Raw genomic sequence first — 26,243 nt, 5'->3', positions numbered from 1 at the left:
TCTCTAAATTCAGGTTGGTAGCCGTCTTCCAATGTTGGGTAGTTAGCTACTAGCCACAATCATCAAGGTTAGGAAGTCTTTGAACATTGAATCTATACTGTCACCAGTAATGAACAGGTTATTGTGCAAATGTCCAATATATTGATTTATTCATTAATTCTGAGTACTTTGCCCAGTACAGGTGCCATATATGTAAATAGTTAACTTACCTGTTTGTTTTAATCAGCTCAAGCTAAACACTGAGCTGATTGCTGACAGCAGTGAAGCACAGATACACACATCAGGGTGTCTACTGCCTACAAAAATATGATTGGCCAAAGTAAGAAAAGTAATTGTGAGACACTGCAAACCACATGATGACATGAGGCAATCAACATGATGTCAGGCACAATTTTTGCATGTGTTACTGAAAAGCAACAAACAGATTATTTCCCATGCCCAAATTGTTCATTTCTGAGGTTTCAACAGAAGCAAAAAATTAAGTGACTGCAACAAAGTACTGTCTGGTGAGCAGAGTATTTTGAGAAACGGAAGAAAATGGTTTTTTAATGGCTGGTGGGTGACCTGCCTCCATATGTTTGTTAGAAAGCCTTTTAATAGGTGTGGCAAGGTTGTGACGGGTTAAATTAGGAGAAGTGCCTCAGATAAAACAATGCATCCTTATTAAACTGAGATCCTAATTGCAGGCTGTAGCCAATGTTAGCCCTACTCAGAGTAGACCCATTGAAACATTGGCTAACCTAAGTGAATAGAAGATAGTTGACTTCAACCCAGCATTTCTTTAATATTTCCCTTAATCTTATTCCACTGGTGCATACGTGTGCTAACTTCAGCAGCTCCTATGGCTGCACTGAGCTCCACAGAATACTGTACAGTGGGAAGACGGAATCTCTTCACACCCACCAGAGTAGCTCACTGGTCCTATTGCCATGAAATGACATGCTCTTTTACTAGCATAAGGGAATGAGTCATACGTTGACATTTGTGTCAAGCTCACCAAGGACTTGGCCCTAGAGCCGGTTGGCTTTCTTAGGACTAGGGGGAGGCAAGTTAAGGGAAAAATGCATTTGTATGACTTTCTTAATTGAGGAAATGATCCAAGTCAGACTCATTTAACTTTTTTTAAAAAATTATCCAATGGGGTAAATGGTCTTCCCATGGTGCTACTAGGATCCATGTTCCAAATCCTATCGAGTTGTTGCATGGAGGTGCTGGTGATTTGAGCAACGGCAATCCCTCAAGTCAATGTTCTATTTTACATCAATCCCTTGCTGTTATTTATGTGGAATAGGACTTAGGCAAGGAAGAGAAAAGGCGGGGGGGGGGGGAGGGAATGGGAAGGTGTTGGTGATGTGACAATGGCACTGCCATCCAGTGTGAAGCTGGGTTATTATATGACTGCTATCTGTACTCATTAATAATATCATCCACTGATACTGCAGAGGAGATAGGTCAATGGCAGGGATGAGGAATCTTATTTATAATACTTCTATACCTGCCTCTCATCATAAGGTCCCAGGGCAGGTTACAATATAATTACATAATTAAAAACAAGTAAAACAGTTTATTCAATGAGAAAAACAAGCAAAAAAAAAAATAAAATCCAAACAGAGGCATCACTGTATAGACACTGTGAGTCACACAGAAATACTTGGAGTACAACGTCTATTATCCCTATTGTGTTTCTGGACTAGTTTCCATTATTCCTGACCATTGGGCATTCTGGCTGGAGCTGATATGGGCAGGAATCCAACAACACCTGGAAGGCCACAGGTTCCCCATCTTCCCATTGTAATACACTGGATAATAGTCATTCTTTTCCCCCTGATAGTTCTGTAAGGGAAGGAGCTGGAGGGTCCTCTAAACAGATATTTCTCAGCATCCTTACTAAACTACAATTCCCAGAATTATTAGGAGGAAGCCATGCATGCTAAACTGGTATGAAACCAAAGTAACTGAGATATACTTATGCCCGCCCACACCCGGTAATGTTGGTGGCAGGCACTAGTTGAATAAAATGTAATCCCATTGTATTTCCTCAGGTGCTGGAGCATAAACTTTACACAACCCGAATACCAAATAGTGTTGTTGTGTTTACTCAGTTTGTCCAAAATGAAATGGGGGCCACCACAAGGAAAATATGTCTTTCACAAGCAGTTGCTAACTTGGGGATCTGCCTCTTTCCACATGCTTATGACTAGGTATGATCCTCAATGAAAGGATTTCTGTGGGTCTCTCTACTCCCTGATGCTAGACGAGACATGATATGACTTGGTCCTCTTTCATTGTGGTGCTCCACATTTAGAACTCGATTCCCAAAGGAAGTATTAAATTTTTGGCTGAAGACTTTTTAAAATGTGCCCAGACTTTTAAATAAGTTAAGGTTGACTTATGGGTCAATCTGTCTTTTTTTTTTAAGGATTATATTAATCATTATCAATAATGCATCCCTTGGGAGGTTGTATATCAGAAAGACAATATATAAATTATTCAGATAAACAAGTAAAAACTACTCTGAAAATTTATTATTCCAAAAATAAAACCAGCTGTTGTAAAAATTAAGATCATACCAGCAAGAATAAGTCTTCCTGTAAAAAAAAATTATTTAAATCAAGCCTTACTGACTAGTGATTTAAATTGTGATTTAAATTGTGATTTAAATCAATTTGATTTAATCCACCCTGGGTGTAATTATATCTCCTTCTGCTAGGAGGGGCAACATTTTATTTCTTTAAAACTCCCAATGGCAAATAATAAATAACACACACACACACACACACACACACACACACACACTTCTGCCCTGGTGTGCATCAACCAGATGGGCTTAGGAAGTGGCAGATTCTCCACCAAGGAAGCTCCTCACTATCACCTTAGGATTGCACTGTTTTGCAATAGTTACCCTGACAGTTTATCTCCCTGTCATTCCTCCCCTCAATGTCATAGTGTAGTTATTGATTTTCGGCTTCTTGTTGGTTGTTTTTTTTTTCATTTTAGCAATGCCATATAATGTCTCTGCTCCTCTGTAACACTGCACATGTTGGCTTTCTGTTCCAGAACTTACTTCTGTAGGACTCTTATTGACATCCTCCATCCCTAGCTCTTCTCAGCATGGAAACCATTTCTCAAATTCTGCAGGATGTGCGTGATTACTGGGCTGACCATTTTTCTCAAAGATTTCTACCCAGGCGGCCAACACTTCGCCAAACAACCTCTTTGTCCACTTACTATCTGTTGGACTACAAAACCCGGCAAGCTGAACTAGGGATGGATTACGGCCCTCCAAGTACTCAGCTGAACAAAGCCAAGTTTGTCTTCCAGGGGGGTGCGTGGCAGGGTGATGGTGTCCCTCCACAGATGCCCTTACTACAGTTATATTCCTCCTCCTCTCATCATGATAAGGAATCACCTAACAAGGCCCTGAAGAAAGCAAACAAAGCTCTACTGGAAGAGAACAATTACTTGAAGCTGCAGCTTGAGCTGCTAATGGACATGCTGACAGAGACCACAGCACGACTACACTCAGTAGAGAAAAAGCTGGACATGACTTCATGGCACCCAAAGATTAAGAAGCCAAGCAAGGTGCTCATGCTCCGGTCTTAATAAACATCTTGGACCCAAGACCAGAGAGAATTGTATTTCTGAAGAAGTTTGCCTTCCCATGTCCAGACATTAAATAAAATCTTGAAGAAAATGATTGCGTTTGATGGATCAATATTTTTTTATTGCTCCATTCCCTGGAATAGCACATGGCTTTTATATTTTGATCTAAGGATCATAACTAAAACAAGTCACAAATATACCTGATCTCTTTTTCCTACTTGCAATATCCTCAATAGAGCCTGCCTCTTAAAAGCCAACTTACACCTGTGATTCAAAATATCCTAGCCCATTATATGTTATCCCAACTGACAGGCTATATTTCACGGCTATCACTGAAATAATTCTACTGCTGAATTATAATATTCTCTCCCATCCATCTCACACTTCATTTCTATGTACTGCAATGTGTAATCACAGAAGTCCAGAGCTATCAGAAACAATACATGAACTGCATTATAATGAACTGCATAATACTGTTTTTGACTGATTACGTACTTGGATGAGATAGAATTGCTTGCAAAACTCCTTGAGCTGCTGGAAGACAATGCTACACCAATTTGGGCAGGGTGGGGGGAGAGAGAAATCACACTGTCATTTCTCCAGTGCAAAGGGAGAAATAATGCGGGGCTTGGGGCATGGTAGGGAATAAATGGAAGCTAGCTGGAATCTTATGCTTACTTGTGGCTGGTGTTCAAGAATGAAATGTTACACATGCAAAAGAGGCAATGTAATTTAAATTGTCTGAATGGAGAGCCACATACAACTAAATCTGACCTTTACCTTCCCTTTCCACCCCCACCAACACCAGAGGACAGGACTCCTAGTTACAGCACAGCAGCATGGATCCAGCAGGGGAACATCTTAATGTATCAAAATGTGCAGGGTGGGTAGAGAACTGGGAGTTAGAAGTGGGAACGATTTTTGGCCGGGCCTTTTGCAAAAAGGTAGCTTGCACAACTAACAAGCACACATAACATGATAATCATTATAATCGTGGGCATAGCCGGGGGGGGGGGGGCTGCCCTCCAGGTCAAGTAAATCAATAAAAAACTTAACTGAGGTTCTAACATGAAGCCTCAACCCCCCCCCCAACATAAATCCTGGCTACATCAATGATGATAGGCAGATAGCGCCCTAACCTAAAACACTTACTTGCCAGCAACAATAAATCACAGAGCAGGCACACAAACACTGGACTAGTATCTACTTAGGCAACACTATTACAAAATACCATGTCAGCCACAACATCAAGGGTTCAATCATCTGCTCACCTTCCAATGTGATATCGGTCAGCAATGCCTTTCTGCATTCTCTATGGAACGAACAGGCTGGTACTGAAGTAAAATAAATTATTTCAGATCAGAAAGAGTGGTCGGGGGGGGGGGGGAGAGAGCATTTCAGCGTCTGTGGAAATTCTGAGTTTAAAGGGGCCGTTCTTGAACAGAAGAATTTCAGAGGGTGTGTGAAACAACAGGGCTACAATTTCTTAATAAATCTAATCCTAATGCCTGTAGCCTGAATCAAGATAATGGAGTTTTCCCCACTACGTGTTAATTAGTTCAGTGCCGGAATGTCCATGTTACCATGAATGCTGCTTTGAACAACTTGGTCATGCCTCCATGACCTTCTAGCAGCTCCACCAAGTCCAATGGGCACCAGCCACCATTGACTAGGGGCCTCAGAAACTGAAAGTGGCCCAGGTCTCCTTGGGAGGGCCTAGCTACAGCATGTGTGGTAAACCCAGTAGCTGGGCTGCTCCATTTCTAAACCTCATAACATTCCATATAAAGGCAGGCAGATACAGCTGTTGAGTTGGCCCAGGAGAAAAGAACGTGCTGTCAAATCCACTTTTCTTGGCAGAATTGCTACAGAAGAAACTTTCACAAATATATAAATCCAAATCTAATCAGTAACACTATAGTGCACATCAATATTTTATTATAATTTACTCAAAAGCTCTTCCCCCACTTTGGTCTTTGTGACAACTGCTTCTCTGTTTTACCTTCATCCCTGGGGTTATACAACATTTCACTGGAAACGTTCTTACTTGGAAAATTATATGTTGATACTTTAAACTTATCTTTTGCTGACTTGGCTCCGAGCAGTGGCTTCTGTCTGTTTGCCATTTCAGATAAGTAGCAGCTCTTATCAAATCATCTGCAGCTGTTTTAAATGGTATTAGGGTTGCTCTTTGCAATGAACGGAATGGGCATATGGCAAAGTTGCTGAAAGCCAGAAGGTGAAGCTGGAAGGACAGTGCCAGTTCCCTCAACATTCAAGGCTGTATTTCAGATATATTTTCCAATTTGTGGTTCTGTTACTGTACTTCAGAAACTGGTAACATTCCCCCCCTTTCTCAGACTGGTACAGTATACAACATTCAATATGCTTTGTTTTATATTTTCTTCATTATTTCTAGTGCATTGCATGCCTTGTTGATACAAATGGATAAAGAGATTGTTGCTTATTTAGAAGAAAAACTGGCAAAAGATATGTAGAAATCCAGTTTATCTTTCAACTAATCAGACAGCTTCTAATATAACTCACCACTGTATACCGTTAGTGCCTTTGGATTTTTTAAAAAAGAAAAATAGTGGGGATTATACAACCAAAATTAAGCACTCTTTAGATTGGAAGTAAGTCTAATTGAAGTCTAATTACTCAGCCTTATGTGCAGGCAAATCAACAGCTAGAAGTATGCATCATAAGCAGGGAGTTCCAGAATGTAGGAGCTGTCATGCTAATGGAACCAATATTTTAGCCTACTTCACTTTGCTATAATATTCAGCTTGATAAAAAGTTCTGGAGACTCAAAAACTTTTGTTACATTTTGGTTCATCATAATACAGTACTTAAAAATAACCCCTAGCTACAAAAGCAAATGTATGTTACTGGTACCTCTTCCCCTCCTTAGCTGATTTAGTGGGTTTTTTCTTTAAGAAAATGTTTATATGTGGCTCACAGAGAATTGGTAAATAGTCCCATAGGAGTCATCATCAAAATCATCATCTCTGCTCTTAAATAAGCTTTGTTTCTGCACATCTCTCTTCCACTGCCCTATATACAGCTCTCTGCTTTATATAGCAGTTTAATTAGAGACTCACACGTCACGTGAGGGATACTAAGAAGCAAAGTAAAACTCATACTAGACCAGGCCTCCTCAACCTTGGCCCTCCAGATGTTTTTGGCCTACAACTCCCATGATCCCTAGCTAGCAGGACCAGTGGTCAGGGATGATGGGAATTGTAGTCTCAAAACATATGGAGGGCCGAGGTTGAGGAAGCCTGTACTAGACTAATAATTTACCTCTTATGCCTTAAAATGCTTTCCTTTTCTAATCTTCTGTGACTCGCATGGATTGTTTCACAGCCAAAATTTGTAAAAATAAGGAATAAGAATAAAAAATTATTACTTATACCCTGCCCATCTGGCTGGGTTTTCCCAGCCATTCTGGGCTCCTCCCACAAAAATATTAAATAGAATAAAACTTCAAACATTAAAAACTTCCGTAAACAGATGTCTTCTAAAGATCAGATAGTTGTTTATTTCCTTGACATCTGGTGGGAGGGTGTTCCACAGGGTGGGTGCCACCACCGAGAAGGCCCTCTGCCTCGTTCCCTGTAACCTCATGTTGCAGTGATGGACCCGCCAGAAGGCCCTCGATGCTGGACCTCAGTGTCTGGGCTGAACGATGGGGGTAGAGATGCTCCTTCAGGTATACTGTACTGGACCGAGGCCGTTTAGGGCTTTAAAGGTCAGCATCAACACTTTGAATTGTGGTTGGAAACGTACTGGGAACCAATGTAAGTCTTTCAAGACCAGTGTTATGTGGTCTTGGTGGCCACTCCCAGTCACCAGTCTAGCTGCCACATTCTGGATTAGTTGCAGTTTCCGGGTTACCTTCAAAGGTAGCCCCATGTAGAGTGCACTGCAGTAGTTCAAGTGGGAGATAACTAGAGCAAGGGGGAGAGGATGGAACCCTGAGGCACCCCACACCCAGGGGTCTGAACACTCATCCCCCAACATCACTTTCTGAACACTTTCTGAATGTTTTTAAAATGAGTATCTGCTATCAAACTCTGTTGGATAGAATATTTTGCACCAGACAAGTGCTCTGATGGGACAGCCTTTTAAAATATTAAACTAAGGGGACAGGGTTTTTTTATATAAAAAAGCAAAACAATAAAACATCAGCCTGAGTACAATGAATTCAACCTCTGACTTCTCTCATACTTGCTAGGAATCATGGCTATATCACATACCATCTGAGTCTCTCCAGAATGACCTCTGCATGATCAGAGGAGAGACACATCCTACCCTGTTTGATGTATAAGAAAAAGAGGAACCAGATCTTCACAAAGTTATCCTATTTTCCCCACTATGTCTTTCTCCCTGATGATAATGCTACCTGCCACATAAATAAAACCTGCATGGTATACTTTCCTACCATCTTCCAATGCTTTGCTCTCTTCATATGTGCTGCTACTAGGAGGTGCAGCTAACAGGTCTTTGCAAAGAATTGAACCCCCCACCTTACATTATTTTACCTGCTGAATTCTTTAAGGGATAACCCTAAGATTGCAATCCCATACAAACTTGCTTAGCAGTAAGGCCCACTGAAATTCATGTACCGGTAACTTACTGCCGAACAAACATACACCAGGTGAAGTCAGTGGAAGTCTTTAAAAGCAGATAGACAAACTTTTTGTTGGTTTAACCTTTGGATGACACATTCACTGCTAAGGACTGCTAAGAGAAACCAGAGACATATTTGCAAGTGGACAAACTTGGACTTTAGACTTTAGTGCTCTACTATGCCAGTTCACAGCTAAAATCAAGAGATAATTGGCTGTATGTAACAGAGATGGGGGAAGGGGGATAAGGCCCACAGTTGAGGAACAGCCATACTTGCATTTTCTGCTTCTCTTTCTCTCTCTCTCTCTCTCTCTCTCTCTCTCTCTCTCTCTCTCACACACACACACACACATACGCACACATATTATGGAATTATGGAAGATATACATTTGAGTACAGGAGAGGTCAGCACAGTATTTTAAGAGCTTTAAAAAAAAAAGCAAAAGGTTGCCCAAATTGTGAGCTGCTGCTGGTGTGTCTTGTTTTGCTCTACAAACTTCAGACACCTTTTCACTGTGGTGATGCAACAGAAATTCTTTTTCATGGACTTAGCCAGGATTTGGGGGGGGCAGGCATTTTGTTAGGGGGCGCAGAACCTCAGTTAGCTATGTATTTTTATTGATTTTGGGGGCAGCTACCCCTCCCTGTCTACACCCATGTTCGTTTTAGAAGTTCACAAAGCATAGGGGGAGTCACTTGTCACCAGTCTTAAAATGACACACATCCTATCAACTGCAATCAATGTGCTAGTGAACAGATTGTGTGTCAGGTGTGGAATGTTGGGAAAAGGTGAAATTTATTTGCCACATTTATATCGCACTTCGTCTCCAATGAGCTCAAGGTGGCACACGTGATTCTCCTCCTCTCTTTTTTATCTTCACAACAACACTGTGAGGTAGTTTAGGCTGAGAGGCTTTGACTGGCCCCAGTGAGCCTCATGGCTGAGCAGGGATTTTAACCCTAGTCTCCTAGCCCAACACTATGGAAGCTAAATTGAGGGGGAAATACCTGGCTCCCCTGCGCCAAGGACATACCCTCCAACATTTCTCGGATGAAAATAGGGACGTCCCATTCCATAATGACAATTTTACTAGTTTTAACCCACACATCTTACAGGGTTGCCCCAGCCACTCTGGGCAGCTTTCAACATACATAAAAACATAGTTAAGTCATTAACCATTTTAAAAAACCACTTCCCTTTACAGGGCTGCCTTCAGACGGCTGGGGTGGGCGGTTGGATAATGCCATACGCTCCAATATTTCTCCAGTGAAAATAAGGACAACCTAAGGAAAAGTGGGACATTCCGGGATCAAATCAGAAACCTGGACATAAGAAAATAGGGACACTTGGAGGGTCTGCAAGGATACGACTGACTGCCCTTCGTTGGCCCCTCTCTATTTAAGACTGGAAAGGCTCTTCAGATCATCTCCTGGAGCAGAACCACCAACGGAGATAAGGATGCAGAGTTATTATGTGACGGAGTAAGAACGTCCATAGGATTCCAGCTGCTCCAAGATAGGGGGCTCGACCCGCAGCTCCAGCCTAAGCGTGTTCACTTCAGCCCTAGCGCGTTCCGCGGCGTTCGCTTCTTCCTCGGGAGGATCAGGGACTGCAGCCCTGGGCTGGTCGATGCAGTAGGTCTCCTTCCACCCCACCTGCCCCACAGATCCCCTATCCTGAAGGTACAAAAAAGCCTTGGCGCTTTAACGGAGAGCAAGGCATGGGGGCGACGCTGCCCCTCCGGCTCCTCTGTAGCCAAGCGATTGGTTGGTTCCGCTGGACGGGAATGGGGAGGGGTTACTTAATCTGATGTCACAAGCCTACAAGTGGGGGGAAGGAGTTATTTATAGAGGCGGAGAGCAACTGCGAGGAAGCCTGGTGAGTCTGAGGGAGGAAGCGGGAGGTGCGCGCGCGCCATCGGATTCGGCCTTTTCTCAAAAATACAATCTTCCTTAATTTGAGGTGCGCCATGGGGGAAGCAGGGGGGGGGGAGAGAGAAGGAAGCGACGCCAGTTCCGGCTGGGGAAGCTGGACGACGAGGGCTTTTTTTTTTTTTTAACCACCTCTCGTGTTCTTCCTTCATTGTTTTAGCGCCACGCTCGGTTGATCGACTCCGCCAGCCGCCTTGATCGTCGCCGGGGGAAAGACAGACTTGCGCGTGAGCACGCACACACAAAAAGAACAGCGGGGAAAAAAGGCCCGACGCGATGGATCCGTGCCACACTGAAGAAACCGGCCCAGAGATCCCCGGCCTGGGTGAGTGGGCGCCGCCAACTGGCAAGGAGGCGGCGGCGGAAGGAATCCGCGGCCGTTAAGGCCGTTGCTGCTGCTGCTGCTGCTGCTGCGGCTTTCGAGCGCTGGCGCAGATCGGGGGAGGGGGGAGGGGGAGAGGAGGGGCTTCGGCGCAGACGCCTCGGTCCTCCGCTCTGCCTGCCTGTGTAAGTCCAACGAGGCTCTCTCATCCCTCCCTTTCTAGGCCTCTCGCCGCCACCAGCCTCCCCAGTGGGGAAAGCGGCGGGAGCGCGCCCTTAGCTCTTCCGGCCCTCTCCCTTTATATGCTCTCTGCCTTCCTCCTTTTCTCTTCCCTTTCTTCTCTCTCATCCCCCCCCTTCTCTCCTTTGACCACGTCCTGCCTCCGCCATTGTGGTGGGTGTTGCCCAATCTGTGCGCTCGGCGGCCATTCCGGGGCCTAGGCGGCAGTTGAGGCGGTAGAGCCGCGCTTGGAGGCCGTCGCGGTAGGAAACGGCTAGAATCGGCCCGGCCGTTGGCCGCCTTTCTCCCGCCTCTCTTCCTCTCCCCCCCCCCCGTCGGACCCTTATTTGCTTATAGTGAGGCGACGGCGGGGAAGAGAATAACGTAACTAGCTCTAGGATTGCGGGTGGGATAACGCTGTAAATAGTGTGGGGGGTGGGAGAGAGAAAAGCTGTTTCGATAAGTGGAAATCCCCGAAATGGAGGGTAGCGCGACACGTGACCGACGGCGGTTCGGAGACTGGTCGCGCGACGCGGGTCGAACTTATCCCAGTCCTCCGCCCCCCCCCCCACCGCGCGTCTTCTTTCACAAAGCACCGCGCTGTTTGCTCCGCGGCGTGGCTGCTGAAGACGGCCCTGCCATGTGTTGCTGGCACGCTTGGAAAATAAAAATAATAGCCTCCCCGACATCTTAATCGAGCCATAAAGAATTGGCTGTGCTGGGTTCCGGGTTTCAGGGCGCACGTGGCAGTGGCTCTTCAGCAAGATGCCCGATTCCTTCCTCTCTTCAATTATGGAACTAGCAATAGGCTCAACTAGCCAAGCGGTCCTTTACTTAGAAGTATTTTAATTGCTCTGCTTCATCTACCTAAGCAAAGGTGAGGAGTAAGACCTTTAGAGGAAAAAACCCAATCAAACTTAAAGGAAAACTTGTCTTTCTGTATAAATAAAAAAGTTCCTCTGTATTGTATATAGTCTCACTCCAGAGCACTGTTGAACTTTGACTTGCTTCTAAGGTAAACATTTCATGGTTCTAAACTATTTTAGTTTTCCTCCATAATCTCATACAACCCCCACCCCACAAAAAATCCTGCTAGTCTTGAGATTTCTCAGCCTGCCAGTTCTTACGTTATGAACCCCTTTGACTAAGAAATGGGGGCATTGATAAGAATATGCTTTAAATGCACCAAAGAGTGGGCACATGCTGGTGAGATATCTGTCTCAATTTAGTTACTGAAAGCACATGGCCAGTAGTACTTGTGAATGTAGTGGCCTTGTTCTCTTGGAGAAAACATTTGCTGCAGTCAAGTTCTGATGAAGGCATTCACAGAGGTTTTATTTACAAAATGTTTATTGTACCTAAAACATATCTGATTTACACAAAACAAGGTGAACAAAACAGCTTTGTAACAACTTTCAAGTAAGCTTTTTAGACACTTCCAGTAATGAGTAGAATTTCTTCTAAGTTGTATATTTGTGCAAGATGCACAAATTCTCTCATTTTACCTCAGAGAAACTCAGACCACAAGATGAATTGGTTCTGAAAATGATCCCAGTGTCTTGAATAGCTTTTTACATCTATGTATTAAAGCTTTTCTTTTCTGCTGGGTAGCAACCTTTCACCTTATGTCCATACAAAGAAAGCAGGGACTGTTTACTGTACAAAGTTATACACTAGATAAAATGGCACTTCTCCAAATATCCTCCTAGACTGGTATTTTTAGTTGCTAAGTTGTCAAAAACGCCTTGACCTGTAAAAACAAGATACGTGAATGAGGTATTGAAAACAATTCTGATCAAAACCCTAGGGCCAAACCAGGTATTAAACATTTGCATGTGGGGTTGTCTATAATATGTCCACGGAGGAGGTCACATAAGGAAAAAAGCTAGCTAATAATGTTTAGCATTCTGCACATTAGATAATCTAACCTGTAGCAGACAACTTTCATGGCAACAGTCTGATACACTGAGTTGGAAATTTGACCTTAATTTAATGGCATTTGATTCATGTGTATAAAACACTAAAGCTTTAGTGCAAGAGATCCCCCAGACCTTGTGGGGGGCCGGACTATAATTTGAAAATAAATAAATAAAAATGAATGAATTCCTATGCCCCACAAATAACCCAGAGATGCATTTTAAATAAAAGTACATATTATACTCATGTAAAAACACGCTGATTCCCAGACTGTCAGCAGGCTGGATTTAGAAAGTGATTGGGCCAGATCCGGCCCCTAGCTTGCCTACCCATGGTTTAAACCAGTGTTTCCCAACCGGTGTGCCGCGGCACACTACTGTGCCGTGAGACACCGGCTGGTGTGCCGTGGGAGGGAGTCGGGCGGCGAGAGGCGGCGGCGGCGAGGATCCGCGTCGAGCCGGGGGCGGCTCCGCGGTGGTGGTGCCGAGCGGCGGGGCAGCTCGCGCAAAAGGGAGGAGCGCGAGACAGCGGAGGAGGAGGAGGCCGGCATGTCCGGGCAGCAGCAGCAACAGCAGCAGCAGCAACTCCCGGCGACGGCTCCTCCTCCGCCCGCTATCGCCGCCGCCGCCTCAGCTGCCCTCGCTCTGCTGCCTCCTCCCACCCCGGCAAGGGGGAGGGAAAAAACTTTCGCTTTTGTGCGTCCCTCCCGGCGTGACGCTGCGCGCTGACGTCACGGGGCGGGGCTTTAATGGTGGTGTGCCGCGAGATTTTTTTCCGGTAAGCAGGTGTGCCGTTGCCCAAAAACGTTTGGGAAACACTGGTTTAAACAATAAAGTTGTAAACAAGAAAAGGAGTCAGCTATGGGCCATTTAAGCCCTCGTGGAATTTCTGACTACAAAAGGTAGATTGAGCTAAATCAAGCACGTGGGCTTTAAAAAACATAGGATGGAAGATACTTACTTTTTCCAATAAGTATTCTTGTTTTATTTCATCATTTTTGAAATCATCATTAACATCTAAAACCAAAACTGGTATGTCTCTAAGATTGTCAAAATCCACCCTACAAAACAAAATCCACAAAGTTCAGTGTTTACTTGGAAGAAATATCAATTAACTTAAAAATAAGGAATCTCAATGACATCCCATTTGTTAACCTGTCAGTTTCTAAACTGTTATGTTTATGAAATTTGTGGCTTAAACTTTGAGTCAAGTTAGGGTTGCATCTCCTAAAGACAACAAGCACCAGCAGCACCTAAAACACTTTTAGTATGTAGCCACTGTGTTGCAAGATAACACTTTTTGCCATTTCAGTATGGCATTCTTAAGAAAAAGTACTAATATAATGAGCTAAACATAATAATCTAGTAACAACTGTGATTGCAGTGATGATAAAAATGGCAGGCTTTTTGTTGTTAGGGGCAGAACTAGCATAATTAAAGTGTCAGAGCTATGAGAGTTCTTACTTCATTGTCTTCTCATAAAGCCAGGTTTCATGTTTATAGTGAAGGTTTTCTAGATATTCCAGTGGAATTCCTTGTTCTTCTTCTCTGCCTCTATGGCGTAGCCTCTCCATGCATTTCTGTAATTTTTAATGTCACAATATAACATTTAGCACGCTGAATTGTTATTATGAAAAGTTCTCACATGTATCTAACTAATCTTTACCTTCAGTGAATTGCTGTAAATTTATATCTACTTAAACTTGTATACTTTACATATATCTAAAATGAGTGCTACCCAATCATCAGTGTTGGACTTTGAAACATTCTTGAAGTGGAACTACTTAGGTATACTAGCTTCTTAAACTTTAATATCAGAACTTTTCAATTAGCTTTAACACAGCCTAATACTTTGATTCAAAGCATGCTGACTTGGAAGCAAGTGTGATGAACTGAATTTGCTCCCAACTACATAGGCTTAGGACTCCAGCCTTCTTAATGCTTAGTAAACTTAAGAAAATGGATTGCAGTCTCCTGACAATGCAAGTAAAACACTGTTATTGAGAGGATACAGAAGATTTTAACAATGCTTTAGTTTAGATGGAGATCCTACAAATAAGAATGTTTAAAAGGACTACATAAGTCCATTGTTGTCTCTTGGCAACAGTGTTTAAGTAGATTCTGTTGACATCAGAATGTCTTGTTAAAAGGTTTGAGATCTAGGTTTACAGTACTCTAACTGAGCAGGACTGTTTCTGCGTAAAATCAAGCATCAAGTTGCTGTTCATGAATATTGGACTAAAAGGTAAGATTGTGATTTGCCCATGTTTAGTGTCTAGGACAAAAGTTACTTTTTCGGGGCCATCAAAGACATATTCAAATTTGATTAAGTAAAAGCTTAACACAATACAGGCAACTCCCCATTTGCACACTGTCAAGGCACGTGTGACCCACTGGCACATGCGCCATCTTTGGCTGCGGAACAGTGGGCTTGTGTTCATCCTGCTGTGTATGGTGTTTCAGAACACAACCCCTGTGCAAATGGGGAGTTGCCTGTACTCTATTTAGTACCAAGAGCTCCTAGTTCTGGTACTAGTATTGCATCTAAAACTAGTCAGTTTGGGGAGAAGGAAGCATACCTCAGGGGTAGTCCTGAGGTAGATAATACCATCTAGCTCTAGGCTGGAGTCAAACTGGTTCAGAAGCCATGCATGCCAATCCTGATAAATTGCCCACTCTGTTTCATTGATGTCTCCTGATTCGAATAAGTTGGAGGCAAACACATACCTGTAATAGAAAAGGCTTTTAAATGCAAATTGATACTGTGTATCTGAAGAGATTCAGAATGCAACTATTGATCACAGCTGCTATATACCAGAAATAGGTGTTTTTTGGAAAACATCATTCCTGACAATTAGCCATGGGTCCCTGTTGCTGATGAAGTCAACATCTGCAGGCCCACAGGTTCCCCACATGAAAGCAAATTGACTGAACTCAGTGCATCTTTCACTGTACTGTTTACATTTAAAATGACTATTTGGATGCATACTTCATATTTTATTTTAGCAAGGTGTATGTAAAGTAGCCCCTTAATTCTACCAATATCTATTTCTGTAAATGTATGTATGCTCTTACCTATCACTGTAGACTGATCTCTCAAAAAACTGTACAGGATGTTCTGCTTCAAGTAACTTGGCAGAAATTGGTTTTAATTGTGCTTTAACTCTACTCAAACAGGCATAGGTCTGGAATGTATAAGCCCATCTTGTAGGTTTGCTGTACAACATCTGAAGGAGATTTCCACCACTCTTTTGAGATGTTGAAAGTTCCTGATAATGATAAAAAAAGAAAGTCTGTCGGTAATCTTGTCACTTGGTTGTTAGACATACCAAACATCTGCTGTGGAAAGTAAAACAAAGCATCTAGTGTAACCTAAGCAGCATAAAGTATTGCTAAGTTACATTGACTATTGCAACATTTGTGGTATTGCAACATTTAGCACTAGAGGGCCAGCATGCTTACTTACTTCAGACTCATTTTCAGTTGTCTGGATGTTGCACCACTTGGCAATTGGTTCAGGAATGATTTCCCACTCATCACTGTTCCTTGCTAGTAGTTGGACAAATGTGGACTTCCCTGCAGCTGTTAAGAAAATTCAGCTAGTATTGGGATAAGACATTGGTAGTATAATACAGAGAGACACTGGCCTTTCCAGAAGCTGGGGTGTTAAAACACTTGCAAGGCTAGGCTCTTCTTTCTCCTATGAATCCTATTTACCCCTCTTCCTCAAGCTCCTGATTTGGAATGCATTTATAACGTGTAACTTGGCTTTCTATCCCCAAATGACAAAACATTGTGTTGTGTGGAAGGTATGAGGGCAGAAAATAAGTGTACTTGGAGAAGTATTGGAGTATGTATTGAGTATGAGGAGCTCCAGGTTTTTATGGCTTTCTTACCCTTGCACCCTTCTGTATGACTTAGCTGTTTCAATCCAGACCTTTGCAGTGACTTGTCTTAAAAACTGTTTTTGTTACCATTGCTTTATTAAGGCCTAATATTATATAAGCGGATGTTCCATAAGCATATACTGTGAATCTATTCGGTAAATAGATAAGGACAGCCTTGAGCCGTGTTTTTAGCAGAGGTAGCAGGCGAACACAGCACTGTCCTTATCAATGTTTAGGCGCCAGCGCCTTAAATCCCGCCATATCAACGTCCGTCTTCCTAGCTGTAATTTGGCGCCGGAAGACGTGCTACTGGGACAGTACTACTGGGACGTGCTACTGCCGTCCCAATAGCTCTGTCTTTATAAATAGGAAGCCCTCCTTTGAAGCAAAGCCTTCATTTTCCCCACCGTTAATTTACAGGAGTTAGTTTTTAAAAAGGCAGACACCAAAGTTAAGACATTCCTATCAAGCAAACATAGGCGGGTCCACGGCCAGGCACTTACCGATATTCCCTTCAATGGTGATTTTCTTCAGGCGTTTTTGGAAGCTGCGGTCCAACGCACTGGGTCCGACGCAGGGGCGCTTGGCGGGGGGATACATGGCGAGCGGTCTTTGTTTGCCTGGCTTCAGGAAGGAACTGGGGCGAGCTCTTCCCGCGCCTTCGCGTCTCTTCAAGAATCCCGCCTGTGCTCAGCCAATCCATAGCGGCGACCCGCCTCTGCTTTTTCTCCTGTCCCGCCCTCTTGGCTCTGCTGCCAAGGAGAGCTCGACCCTTCACTCCCGCGCTCTGCAAACCGCCGCCCGCCCTTCTTGTGGGGAGACGCGGTTGAAGTTGCTTCTTGCAGTCCTAGCCCCTTGCCGCGTGTCTCCCCTTTCACAAAGTGCCTCTGGCACTCGCAATTTCAGGTTGGATTTTTGTTTCGGCTGTATTATTGGGGGCTTTGCAATTGGCGCCTATGTTGTTGTGGTAAAATTGCAATTTCTATCAATTATGGAACCAGACTGTTCCATAAGCAGAATTGGGCGCACGAGATCGTGTAGAATCGGGTTAAAGTGGAAAGAGGTGGAATAATTAGTTGGGGCTTAATTCCCCGATCATCAAGGGAGTGGCATTAAAGTATAAAGCATGTAAGGAATCGTTAGGTCTGTGTAGCACCCAACATATTTCGTAAGGTACTTTGAGCGCCATTTGTGTTCCTGTGCCATTTTGAGTTGGAAGAGGCTAATTATACCGACACTGTACATTAGTCTAATACTGGTACAGCTTGCGGTGCTGTCTTGAGCGAAATTTGTCGGTGCTGCCATGTTTGATGGCCATTTCCGTATGCGTTGAAAGCACGTACAACATGGATGACTCCGCCGCTTGATTATGCAATGAAGGGTATAGGCCTCGTAGTCTTGCTTGTAAGGGCAAATCAAAAGAGCCAACTTGGGGGAGGGGGTTGGCTTTGTTCTTCGGCGCATGCGTAGGATGAGGGGATTGAGTTGGGCAGGCTGAGGAGGACGAGAGCAGGATCGGTTGTTGCGGGAGGGGGCGGCGGAATCCTACCAACTTTGTTTTACTCGGAAGTAAATGCCATTAAGTTCACTGGGGTGTACTCCCAAATAAAAGCGCACAGCGATTGGTAGCCTTGGTCTCGCAGCGGGGAGGGGGCGGGGGAGTTTTGTCTGCCACAAGTCATGCGCAAGTGGCGCTTGTATTTTCGGCGCGGGGGAGGGGTGGGCAGACAGCGCAGCGCATGCGCCGGGTGGGGATGTGCGCGCATGCGCCGTGAGCTGCCTTTTCGGCCACGCCGCGCAAGAAGCAGGTGAGCCCCCTCGTAGTTTTGTAGCCGTTGGTCCTGTCCCAGTTCGGGTTCCGCGAGTATTTTTTGCTTCGACTAGCGAGGGGCCTCTCTGCGCAGCCGGTTCTTCGGGCTGCTGTCGACGACCGAGGCCTGTTTTTTCTGAGGCGGCGCCAGGGCTCGGCCGAGCGGAAACGCAAGTCCTCCGTCGGCGCCATTTCATAAGTGAACCTAGAGCGCGTCGCCGCCGCCCGGCCCACTGGGTTCGCAGAGGCGAAGCGACCCTAAAACCCGCCCGCGGGGGACCAGCATTTCGGTTTGCCATGTGTACGTGGGGAAGATACTTGAGGAGTGGGGAAGAGGGCGGGCGGGCGGCGAGTTTGGGCGGGAGAGTTGCTCCGTTGCCGATCTTCTGCCCCACTCAGTGTGGCGACGTCTTTGTTTGCCCCGTAGCAACAGAAGGCGAAACGGAGACTACGCTCACTTCCAGCATGATGTTAAACACCGAAGGCGGCGAGGGGTATGTCGTGAAAGTGCGAGGGTTGCCTTGGTCCTGCTCCGCGGATGAGGTGCAGAGGTTTTTCTCCGGTAAGAGCCGTTCGCGTGTCTGCTTCTTCTCTCCCCCCCCCCCAAGTCTCCATGGAGCAGGCTCCTTCCCTTACTCAGTTACTGTAGTGAAAGGTAAACAAGCTGTAGAGTTGTTTTTTTCTCCATACCCTTTCCTCCGTAAGAACTTCCGTGTTGCAGGTTAGATTAAATCTAGAACTCTGAATTAGAAAAAGAGTAAAATGGGCAATTAAGTACTTTCCCCTCTGGTAATAGGGGAAGCTGCCTTCAAGGATAGAACAGTTCACAAATTAGGCTCCAATCCTAACCCCACTTACCTGGGAGTAAACCTCATTGGATTCAGTAGGACTTACTTTTGAGTAGACATGGTTAGATTTGTGCTGTTTACTTCAGATAGTATTAAGGACTACAATGCTTAAAACTGCAAAGAAATGAGAATGACAGCTCATGGTAATGAGAACAGAAATAAAGATCATAAGGTTATGTTTCTTTTGTCACTTTCCACCCCCATAATAATATTATGGCTAAGTTAATTTTGCTTTTGTTCTTTTTTTGAAGTTAAACATATAATTACATAAATAATGTATTCTGTACTGCAGGATGAAACTGTTTACTTGAAAGAACCCTATTGACATCTATTGAGATTTCAAGGACTCACATCAGATTGTAGCCGTACAAGCCAAGCCTTTGCACAGTTAGAAGTCCTTGATGAAGTTAGTGGTGCTTCACAGTGTGTTCAACTTGTTCTTCCGCTTTTTCTTAGAATGCAAAATACTAAATGGATCTTCAGGGGTCCGTTTTATCTACACAAGGGAAGGAAGACCAAGTGGAGAAGCATTTGTTGAACTGGAGACCGAAGAAGATGTGAAGCTGGCATTGAAAAAAGACAGAGAAACAATGGGACACAGATATGTTGAAGGTTTGGATTGAATTGACATAGTAACTGACTTAAGTAGCTCTTCAGTTGGGTGGAGCTTAGATGCATGGTTATTCTTCTGTGTGTATGTAAATGTGAACCTGTTCTCCAAATGAATGTCGTGCATTGACCTTTTTGTGCCATGTTCCAAAATTCATTAATTCTAAGTGCCTCTTGCAGTCTTCAAGTCAAACAACGTTGAAATGGATTGGGTTCTGAAGCATACTGGTCCTAACAGCCCTGATACGGCTAATGATGGTTTTGTACGTCTTAGAGGACTTCCATTTGGTTGTAGCAAGGAAGAAATTGTTCAGTTTTTCTCAGGTATGTGGGGTATAAGTTCTAGCTATAGCTGTATTGGTAAAGATTAGAATTGCAATGGCACTGAAGTAATGCCTAGCCAACTAATAATAAATAATCCTTGAATGGCCAATTCTGTATGGTTATGCTTTAGGTGTTTTTAAATTATTTGATAATTTGAGAACTGCCTCTTAAAACTTGATATAGCAAGTAAAACTTTATTCCAGTCTAACCCTGCAAAGCTTTAAGGATTAACTAATCGTTAAACCATATTGGAAGAAAAGTTGCCATTTTAACTCTTCCACTCCACTCAGCCAAACATTTAGAATGCTTTTTTAAATTTGAGTGTCTAGAATAAGGTTATTTAATAAATGTTATAACTTTAGCTTGGTTGAATGGATGGAAGGAAATTCTCACATGTGTAGTAGAAACTCTTTATGACATGTAAAAAGAATACAGAAAATAAGTATTTGTCCGATAGGTTTAAAAATATTTGCTTTAAGGTTTGGTATGTCATAAAGTAATTTGCTTTTAAAAACTCTATTGAAACTGAAATGTTAAAGCAAATGGAAGTGAGTGTTACGTCAGAATGTTTGGAATATATTGCAGTAGTCCAGATAAGTGTGAATGTACTCTGATGAATTGTGATGAACAGATCAACTTGCACAGTATTAGATTTCTGTTGAAATATTTTTTCCCAAGTTGTTTTTTCTTCATAAAAATTAATATGTATATACAGTGTCTTGAAATGAAGTGTTTATGAAAATGCACATCTTTGATTTTGTTATTAGATCTGTTAAATATTTTGCATGAAATTATCTTTGAGTTTAATTTGATTCTTGTTAAGATCTAGAATTGACGTATTTTTAGAGGAATTTTAATTGTTCGATTGAATTTATTTATTAGTAAATTGCTGCTTTAATGTTTTTCTTAACACATCCTGCACTAATTGGAAATAATATTAATAGAGATGTTACAGAAATATCTTTTATGCAAGCAGGCTGAGTTAAGAATCTTTTAAATAGTATGTAATAAGTGTTTCTTGTTGACATGTTTCTTTTATAGTGTTTAATACTATGGTTTACTGATTCTGAAATTTATAAAGTATAACTTCTGGTGTATTTTAAAGCTATAAGAAAATCATGATTGGGCTTGTGATGTTAATATTACCCCCCTACTGGGGTTATTTGTCCTTGGGTTGAAGGGTTGGAAATCGTGCCAAATGGGATAACATTGCCGGTGGACTTCCAGGGGAGGAGTACGGGGGAGGCCTTCGTGCAGTTTGCTTCACAGGAAATAGCTGAAAAGGCTCTAAAGAAACACAAGGAAAGAATAGGGCACAGGTGGGGATGGATGGTTGGTTGGATATGTCGCTCTTCTTATGGTAAACTGTTATTAAATCCATATTCTCTCTTCTTAAGTGCTCACCTCACAACATGTAATTTCATGCCCTACTAACACCCCCAATTTTATAATGAAACGTTAATTTTTGCTATGTTTGTGCAAACTGGCTGTGAAAGGCTAGTTCATCCTCCCTTCCCTAGACCTCTCAAAACTGTTCATTCTGAACAAGTTTAAATAATTAAGGAAGTTGAGAGATTATGGCTTTAAATTTTTCTAATAGCACCAATTATGCCTCTAGCTCTAAAGACACTTAGCATTTTATTACCATAAGAAAATGTGATTACTAAACTTGTTCTATATATTGATGTAACATTTTCTTGTATAATTTTTCACATAAACACATAATTTCCGAAAATGTCACAAAGGGATTTATTCTAAGTTTTGTGACGTATTAATTGAAGCATGCACCTTTTTTGCATTTGCTGATTTGCTATGCAAACGCATAGGATGGGCTCATGAGCCACATAGTGCTTTTTGGAGTGTATTGATGGATTAGAATTCTGGCGGAGGCTGGATTTCTAACCCTCTTGCATATTGCCATATGAGCAAAATATGGGTGCTGTTGAGTGGACATTAGTCCCTCCAAGTTCTGATTCTTCAGAAGCTTAAACTAGTTTGCTCTCCCTAACCCTTAAGGTTGGGATATCTTAATGAGCAACCTCAAACTGATTTACTGAATTAGCCTTGGATTATTTTCTATGACTAAACGTAAAAATTCTGGCTTAAAATTGCCAGTTCCAAGGCTGTGGTATTGTAATGTATTATATTGTATAACCTAATATGCAAATTTTTAAAAAAACTCAACTAGTTTTATGTGTGTGAACCTTTTAGGTACATTGAAATCTTCAAGAGTAGCAGAGCAGAAGTGCGCACTCATTATGATCCTCCTCGCAAGCTTATGGCCATGCAGAGGCCAGGTCCTTATGACCGGCCGGGCGTGGGAAGAGGCTACAACAGCCTTGGTAGAGGAAGTGGTTTTGAAAGAATGAGACGTGGTGCATATGGAGGAGGTAAATATATAGAGCTTTCTTATTCAAAAACAGATAGTTCTGTTGGAAGATTATTTTCAACATAACTCTAAATTGTGGGTTGCAGGTTATGGTGGTTATGATGACTATAATGGATATAATGATGGCTATGGCTTTGGATCGGATCGATTTGGAAGAGGTAAGAATTCTTGATTAGGGCAATTGAGGAAACTTGTCCTACATACAAAAGATTTAGAATGGACTGTTTCCACAGGGATGTCAGACCACAGGTATGGGGATGGATCCTCTACTTTCCAAAGCACAACTGGTCACTGTGTGCACATGAGAGGATTACCTTACAGAGCTACAGAGAACGACATTTACAATGTAAGTGACTGTCTTGACATTTTTATTTGGATTTGTTGCTGCAGAACATTGCCTGAGAAATTTTCATTGAGTTAATGACTCTCTTTTCTACCTAGTTCTTCTCGCCTCTTAATCCTGTAAGAGTACACATTGAAATTGGGCCTGATGGTCGAGTAACAGGAGAGGCAGATGTTGAGTTCGCTACTCATGAGGATGCTGTTGCTGCAATGTCCAAAGACAAAGCAAATATGCGTAAGTTAAAGCTCCCCTGCAGATGTATGCACTTAAAAAAACTGTAGAGTAGAATGAATCCATTTACTATACTGGCTTTGCTTGTTAACATTGTGGTAACTTGGTGAGAGAGTAATGTTCACTACTGCTCATGATTCTCAGAATTGAACAGCCTTCAAGTTTTGCATCAAGGTGGCTAAGTTCTTTGTACTGTACATGTGGTAAGTTGAACTGTTTGTGTTCAGAGCATGGCTATTTTTTGTTTCCTTAGAACACCGATATGTAGAACTCTTCTTGAATTCCACAGCTGGAGGAAGTGGTGGTGCTTATGGCAGTCAAATGATGGGAGCAATGGGTATGTGTAAGCAATTCAGTTTCATGTTGTCCCGCTGATGTTTAACAAAACTGGCTAATTTTTACAGTTCTGCTTATTCTCGGTGGCCTAAAACTAATATTCAACATTCTGTCTTAATCACAGTCAAGGAAACGGAAGGGGTAGTTCAAGATTGGAACACGAACACATTGGCAGGTATATAAACCTTTTGGGTCTACATTTTGACAATTAGACTGCTAAATAAAAACTGCATGAATGAATGGTAGTATGAGTGATTTTCAGGGTGCCGAGTGGTAACATTGGTTGTTTGGGGAAAGAGATGCTTGTTTTCCGTAATGTTGCTACAGTTTTCTACCTACAGCAGTCACTTCCGGGAGGGTGAGGGTAGTAATGTTGAATAGAAGGTAGAATTAAACTGGCAAAGATTATACCACAATGGTGGTTCCTCTTATTGGATATCCTGTTAACTTAAATATTTGAATACTTGAATATTCAGTAAAACCAAATTATTAAACTTCAGAAGCTTGGTTTGCTTGTATTAAAAAGTTTTATTCTGAAGTGGTGGTTCGTTTTATTTGTATGGGGTGCATATGCTGTTTTAGTAGCACTTTGCAGAATGGCTTCGTGCTTTACAAGGTACAACTAAGTTAAAAAAGCAAACTTCATATCCTCAACTGCAAAAGAGTTTTGCAGAGATGTGAAATTGGTTACCAGCTGTATTTTGCATTTAGTTTGTACAAAAATGTACAAAAATGTAGAAAGGTGTTGTGTGTCAGGTGCAGGTTTCCTAGTCACAGCTTGGAAAGGCGAACTTATTTTGGCATCTCCCCTGAGCTGTTTAAAGCTACATATACAAAAGGGTTTGTGTAGTCTGTTAGCCACATAATGAAGGCTATGCTCTATATTGCCAAATGCTACTTCAGATTAGGTCAATAGGTTTGAAATGAATGATGGCCAAGAAATAAAATAGCAGTTTCAGGGGGAGAACACCCTCCTCTGCTTCTAATTCAATTGTTCATATAATTTGAAAACTCAGGTGCTATAAGAATCTATAAATTGCTTATCTGCAAATAAATTCATGAGTGAAGAGCAAATTAATAAGAATCTTCTCAAATTAGAGTTCAGGTACACAGTGAACTAGGAGCAGACTTGCCTTTTTAAGGTAGCATGTTGGCATATGCTTTTTGTAGAAGGTGACTGTAGCCAAGTTCTTAACATGTGTGTCCTTAACTTGAAAGGAAGCCAATCCAGTTACGGTGGTCCAGCTAACCAGCAGTTGAGTGGTGGTTATGGAGGAGGCTATGGTGGTCAAAGCAGCATGAGCGGATATGGTAAGATGTTTTTATTATTAGTCTTGGATGTGTTACGCAGTTAGCTATCCACCTAATGCAAGGATCACCTTGTCTTGAAAAAGTTAAAATATATTGTCCAAATACTTGGTTTCAGCTAAAAAATCAGTCTAGATGAGCGAGCAGGAAAAGCTTTCAGTGACTAGATTAAAAAAACACCACATTTAAAAGATGATGTTGGGTGATGCAGAGTTGGATCCAATCTATATGAAGCTAGCCTGCCACTTCCATTGTGTGATAGTACAGGATCTAAAGCAAGGTTAGAAGGATAACTTGGGGTGAGGGAAATGTGGTGCCATGTACAGTGGTGCCTCGCAAGACGAAATTAATTCGTTCCGCGAGTTTTTTCGTCCAGCGAGTTTTTCGTCTTGCGAAGCACAGTGTTGGAAAAGTTTTGGAAAAGCTTCAAAAATCACCAAAGTCTTTAAAAACCTCAAAAAAGGCTACCACACCGCGTTCTATGAGTTGCTCCTCGAAGTCAAGTCGCAACTGTATTAATGGTGGTAAGAAAAAGGAAACAAACTTGCAAGACGTTTTCATCTTGCGAAGCAAGCCCATAGGGAAATTCGTCTTGCGAAGCAGCTCAAAAACTGCAAAACCCTTTCGTCTAGCGAGTTTTTCGTCTTGCAAGGCATTCGTCTTGCGGGGCACCACTGTATTGAAGTGACTGCACTGAATTGTCTTATTTGTTATCTGTCTTAGGTAACCAGAGTGCAATGAACAGCAGCTACTACAGCAGTGGGAATCGTGCATCCATGGGAGTGAATGGCATGGCTGGAATGTCGAACATGTCCAACATGAGTGGGGGCTGGGGAATGTAACTGGTCTCCTAATTTTTGGTCAACTTTTTTTAAGAAAACAAAACAAACTAAGTTTAACAGTTTTGCAATACAAGCTTGTGATTTATGCTTTACTTGTAAGTGAAATCAGGATCATTTTAAAACATTCAGGTTCAGTATTTTTGAATATGCTGAAACATTCATCTAGGATATAAGTCAAGTAAAGAAGTTCCTGTTAAACAATTTTCAGCTTTTTTCCAGTTTTTGTTGTAGGAGTGTATTTGAGCAGTAAGCGTATTTAGGTTAAAGCTGTTTCAATTATGTTAAATGTTGCTCTTATACCATATAACACCAGACGCTGTTTTCAGAGCATGTTCAAGAACATGCCTTTTTGTACAAACAAGATATAGGAGCTGTGTTGGAATCTCAAAAAGTGAACATTTGGCATGTTAGTTCTAGTTTTTTCTTTTTAATATCTTGTAAGGCACATTTAAGCTTTTTAAGTTAATGGGGAAATGTGAGACGCAATACGGCTACCTTTAGGATTTTGGTCTTGGTGTTCGTATGAAATCTGAGGCCTTGATTTAATCTTTCATTGTATTGTGATTTACTTTTAGGTGTTTGCGCTTAAGTGAAAATTGTTAAAATAAAACTTCCTTTTAAAAACTGGAACCTCTCTTGATTTGAAATGAGCACTGTGTTGCCAGCAGCAATTGATACACTAATTACTG

The 26,243-nt window shown here is 42.4% G+C and overlaps 3 protein-coding genes and 2 long non-coding RNA genes across 22 annotated transcripts; 3 read left to right on the top strand and 2 right to left on the bottom strand.

The window, feature by feature from the left end:
- LOC310699761 lies at positions 1–10,448 on the bottom strand. The gene is made up of 4 exons (XR_014522222.1): positions 8,588–10,448; positions 4,875–8,536; positions 210–296; positions 1–97 (listed from the first exon to the last, which is right to left on the bottom strand). It is a non-coding gene; the product is annotated as an uncharacterized lncRNA (long non-coding RNA).
- LOC310699762 lies at positions 231–2,275 on the top strand. Its single transcript, XR_014522223.1, has 3 exons — positions 231–506; positions 1,695–1,938; positions 2,202–2,275. It is a non-coding gene; the product is annotated as an uncharacterized lncRNA (long non-coding RNA).
- Positions 3,112–3,697, top strand: CBY3 (chibby family member 3; the record flags this gene model as incomplete). The annotated part of the gene is made up of 1 exon (XM_083488273.1): positions 3,112–3,697. The coding sequence occupies one exon, from the start codon at positions 3,112–3,114 to the stop codon at positions 3,601–3,603; it is 492 nt and encodes a 163-aa protein (XP_083344399.1). The 3' UTR covers positions 3,604–3,697.
- HNRNPH1 (heterogeneous nuclear ribonucleoprotein H1) lies at positions 10,354–26,178 on the top strand. 18 transcript variants are annotated; one of them, XM_083488177.1, is made up of 13 exons: positions 10,354–10,495; positions 18,758–18,886; positions 19,629–19,784; positions 19,962–20,105; positions 21,286–21,424; positions 22,317–22,495; positions 22,581–22,652; positions 22,728–22,840; positions 22,936–23,071; positions 23,322–23,405; positions 23,529–23,579; positions 24,623–24,715; positions 25,436–26,178. In XM_083488177.1, the coding sequence occupies exons 1-13, from the start codon at positions 10,447–10,449 to the stop codon at positions 25,552–25,554; spliced, it is 1,464 nt and encodes a 487-aa protein (XP_083344303.1). In that variant the 5' UTR covers positions 10,354–10,446; the 3' UTR covers positions 25,555–26,178. The 18 variants fall into 18 exon arrangements, with proteins under 18 accessions (XP_083344303.1, XP_083344301.1, XP_083344302.1 ...); XM_083488175.1 differs by having other exon boundaries at positions 22,710–22,840; XM_083488176.1 differs by having other exon boundaries at positions 10,355–10,495; positions 18,752–18,886.
- On the bottom strand, positions 12,044–17,151 carry LOC310699742 (deoxycytidine kinase 2-like). Its single transcript, XM_083488248.1, has 7 exons — positions 17,018–17,151; positions 16,094–16,209; positions 15,703–15,896; positions 15,207–15,354; positions 14,092–14,207; positions 13,589–13,688; positions 12,044–12,461 (listed from the first exon to the last, which is right to left on the bottom strand). Exons 1-7 carry the CDS (start codon positions 17,112–17,114, stop codon positions 12,438–12,440), a joined length of 795 nt encoding a protein of 264 aa, XP_083344374.1. The 5' UTR covers positions 17,115–17,151; the 3' UTR covers positions 12,044–12,437.
- Positions 26,179–26,243: the final 65 nt, after the last annotated feature.

Source organism: Podarcis liolepis (genome assembly GCF_965112155.1).
Source record: "Podarcis liolepis genome assembly, chromosome: 2".
Taxonomy (NCBI): Eukaryota; Metazoa; Chordata; class Lepidosauria; order Squamata; family Lacertidae; genus Podarcis; species Podarcis liolepis.
This window is presented reverse-complemented; position numbering and strand designations above follow the sequence as displayed.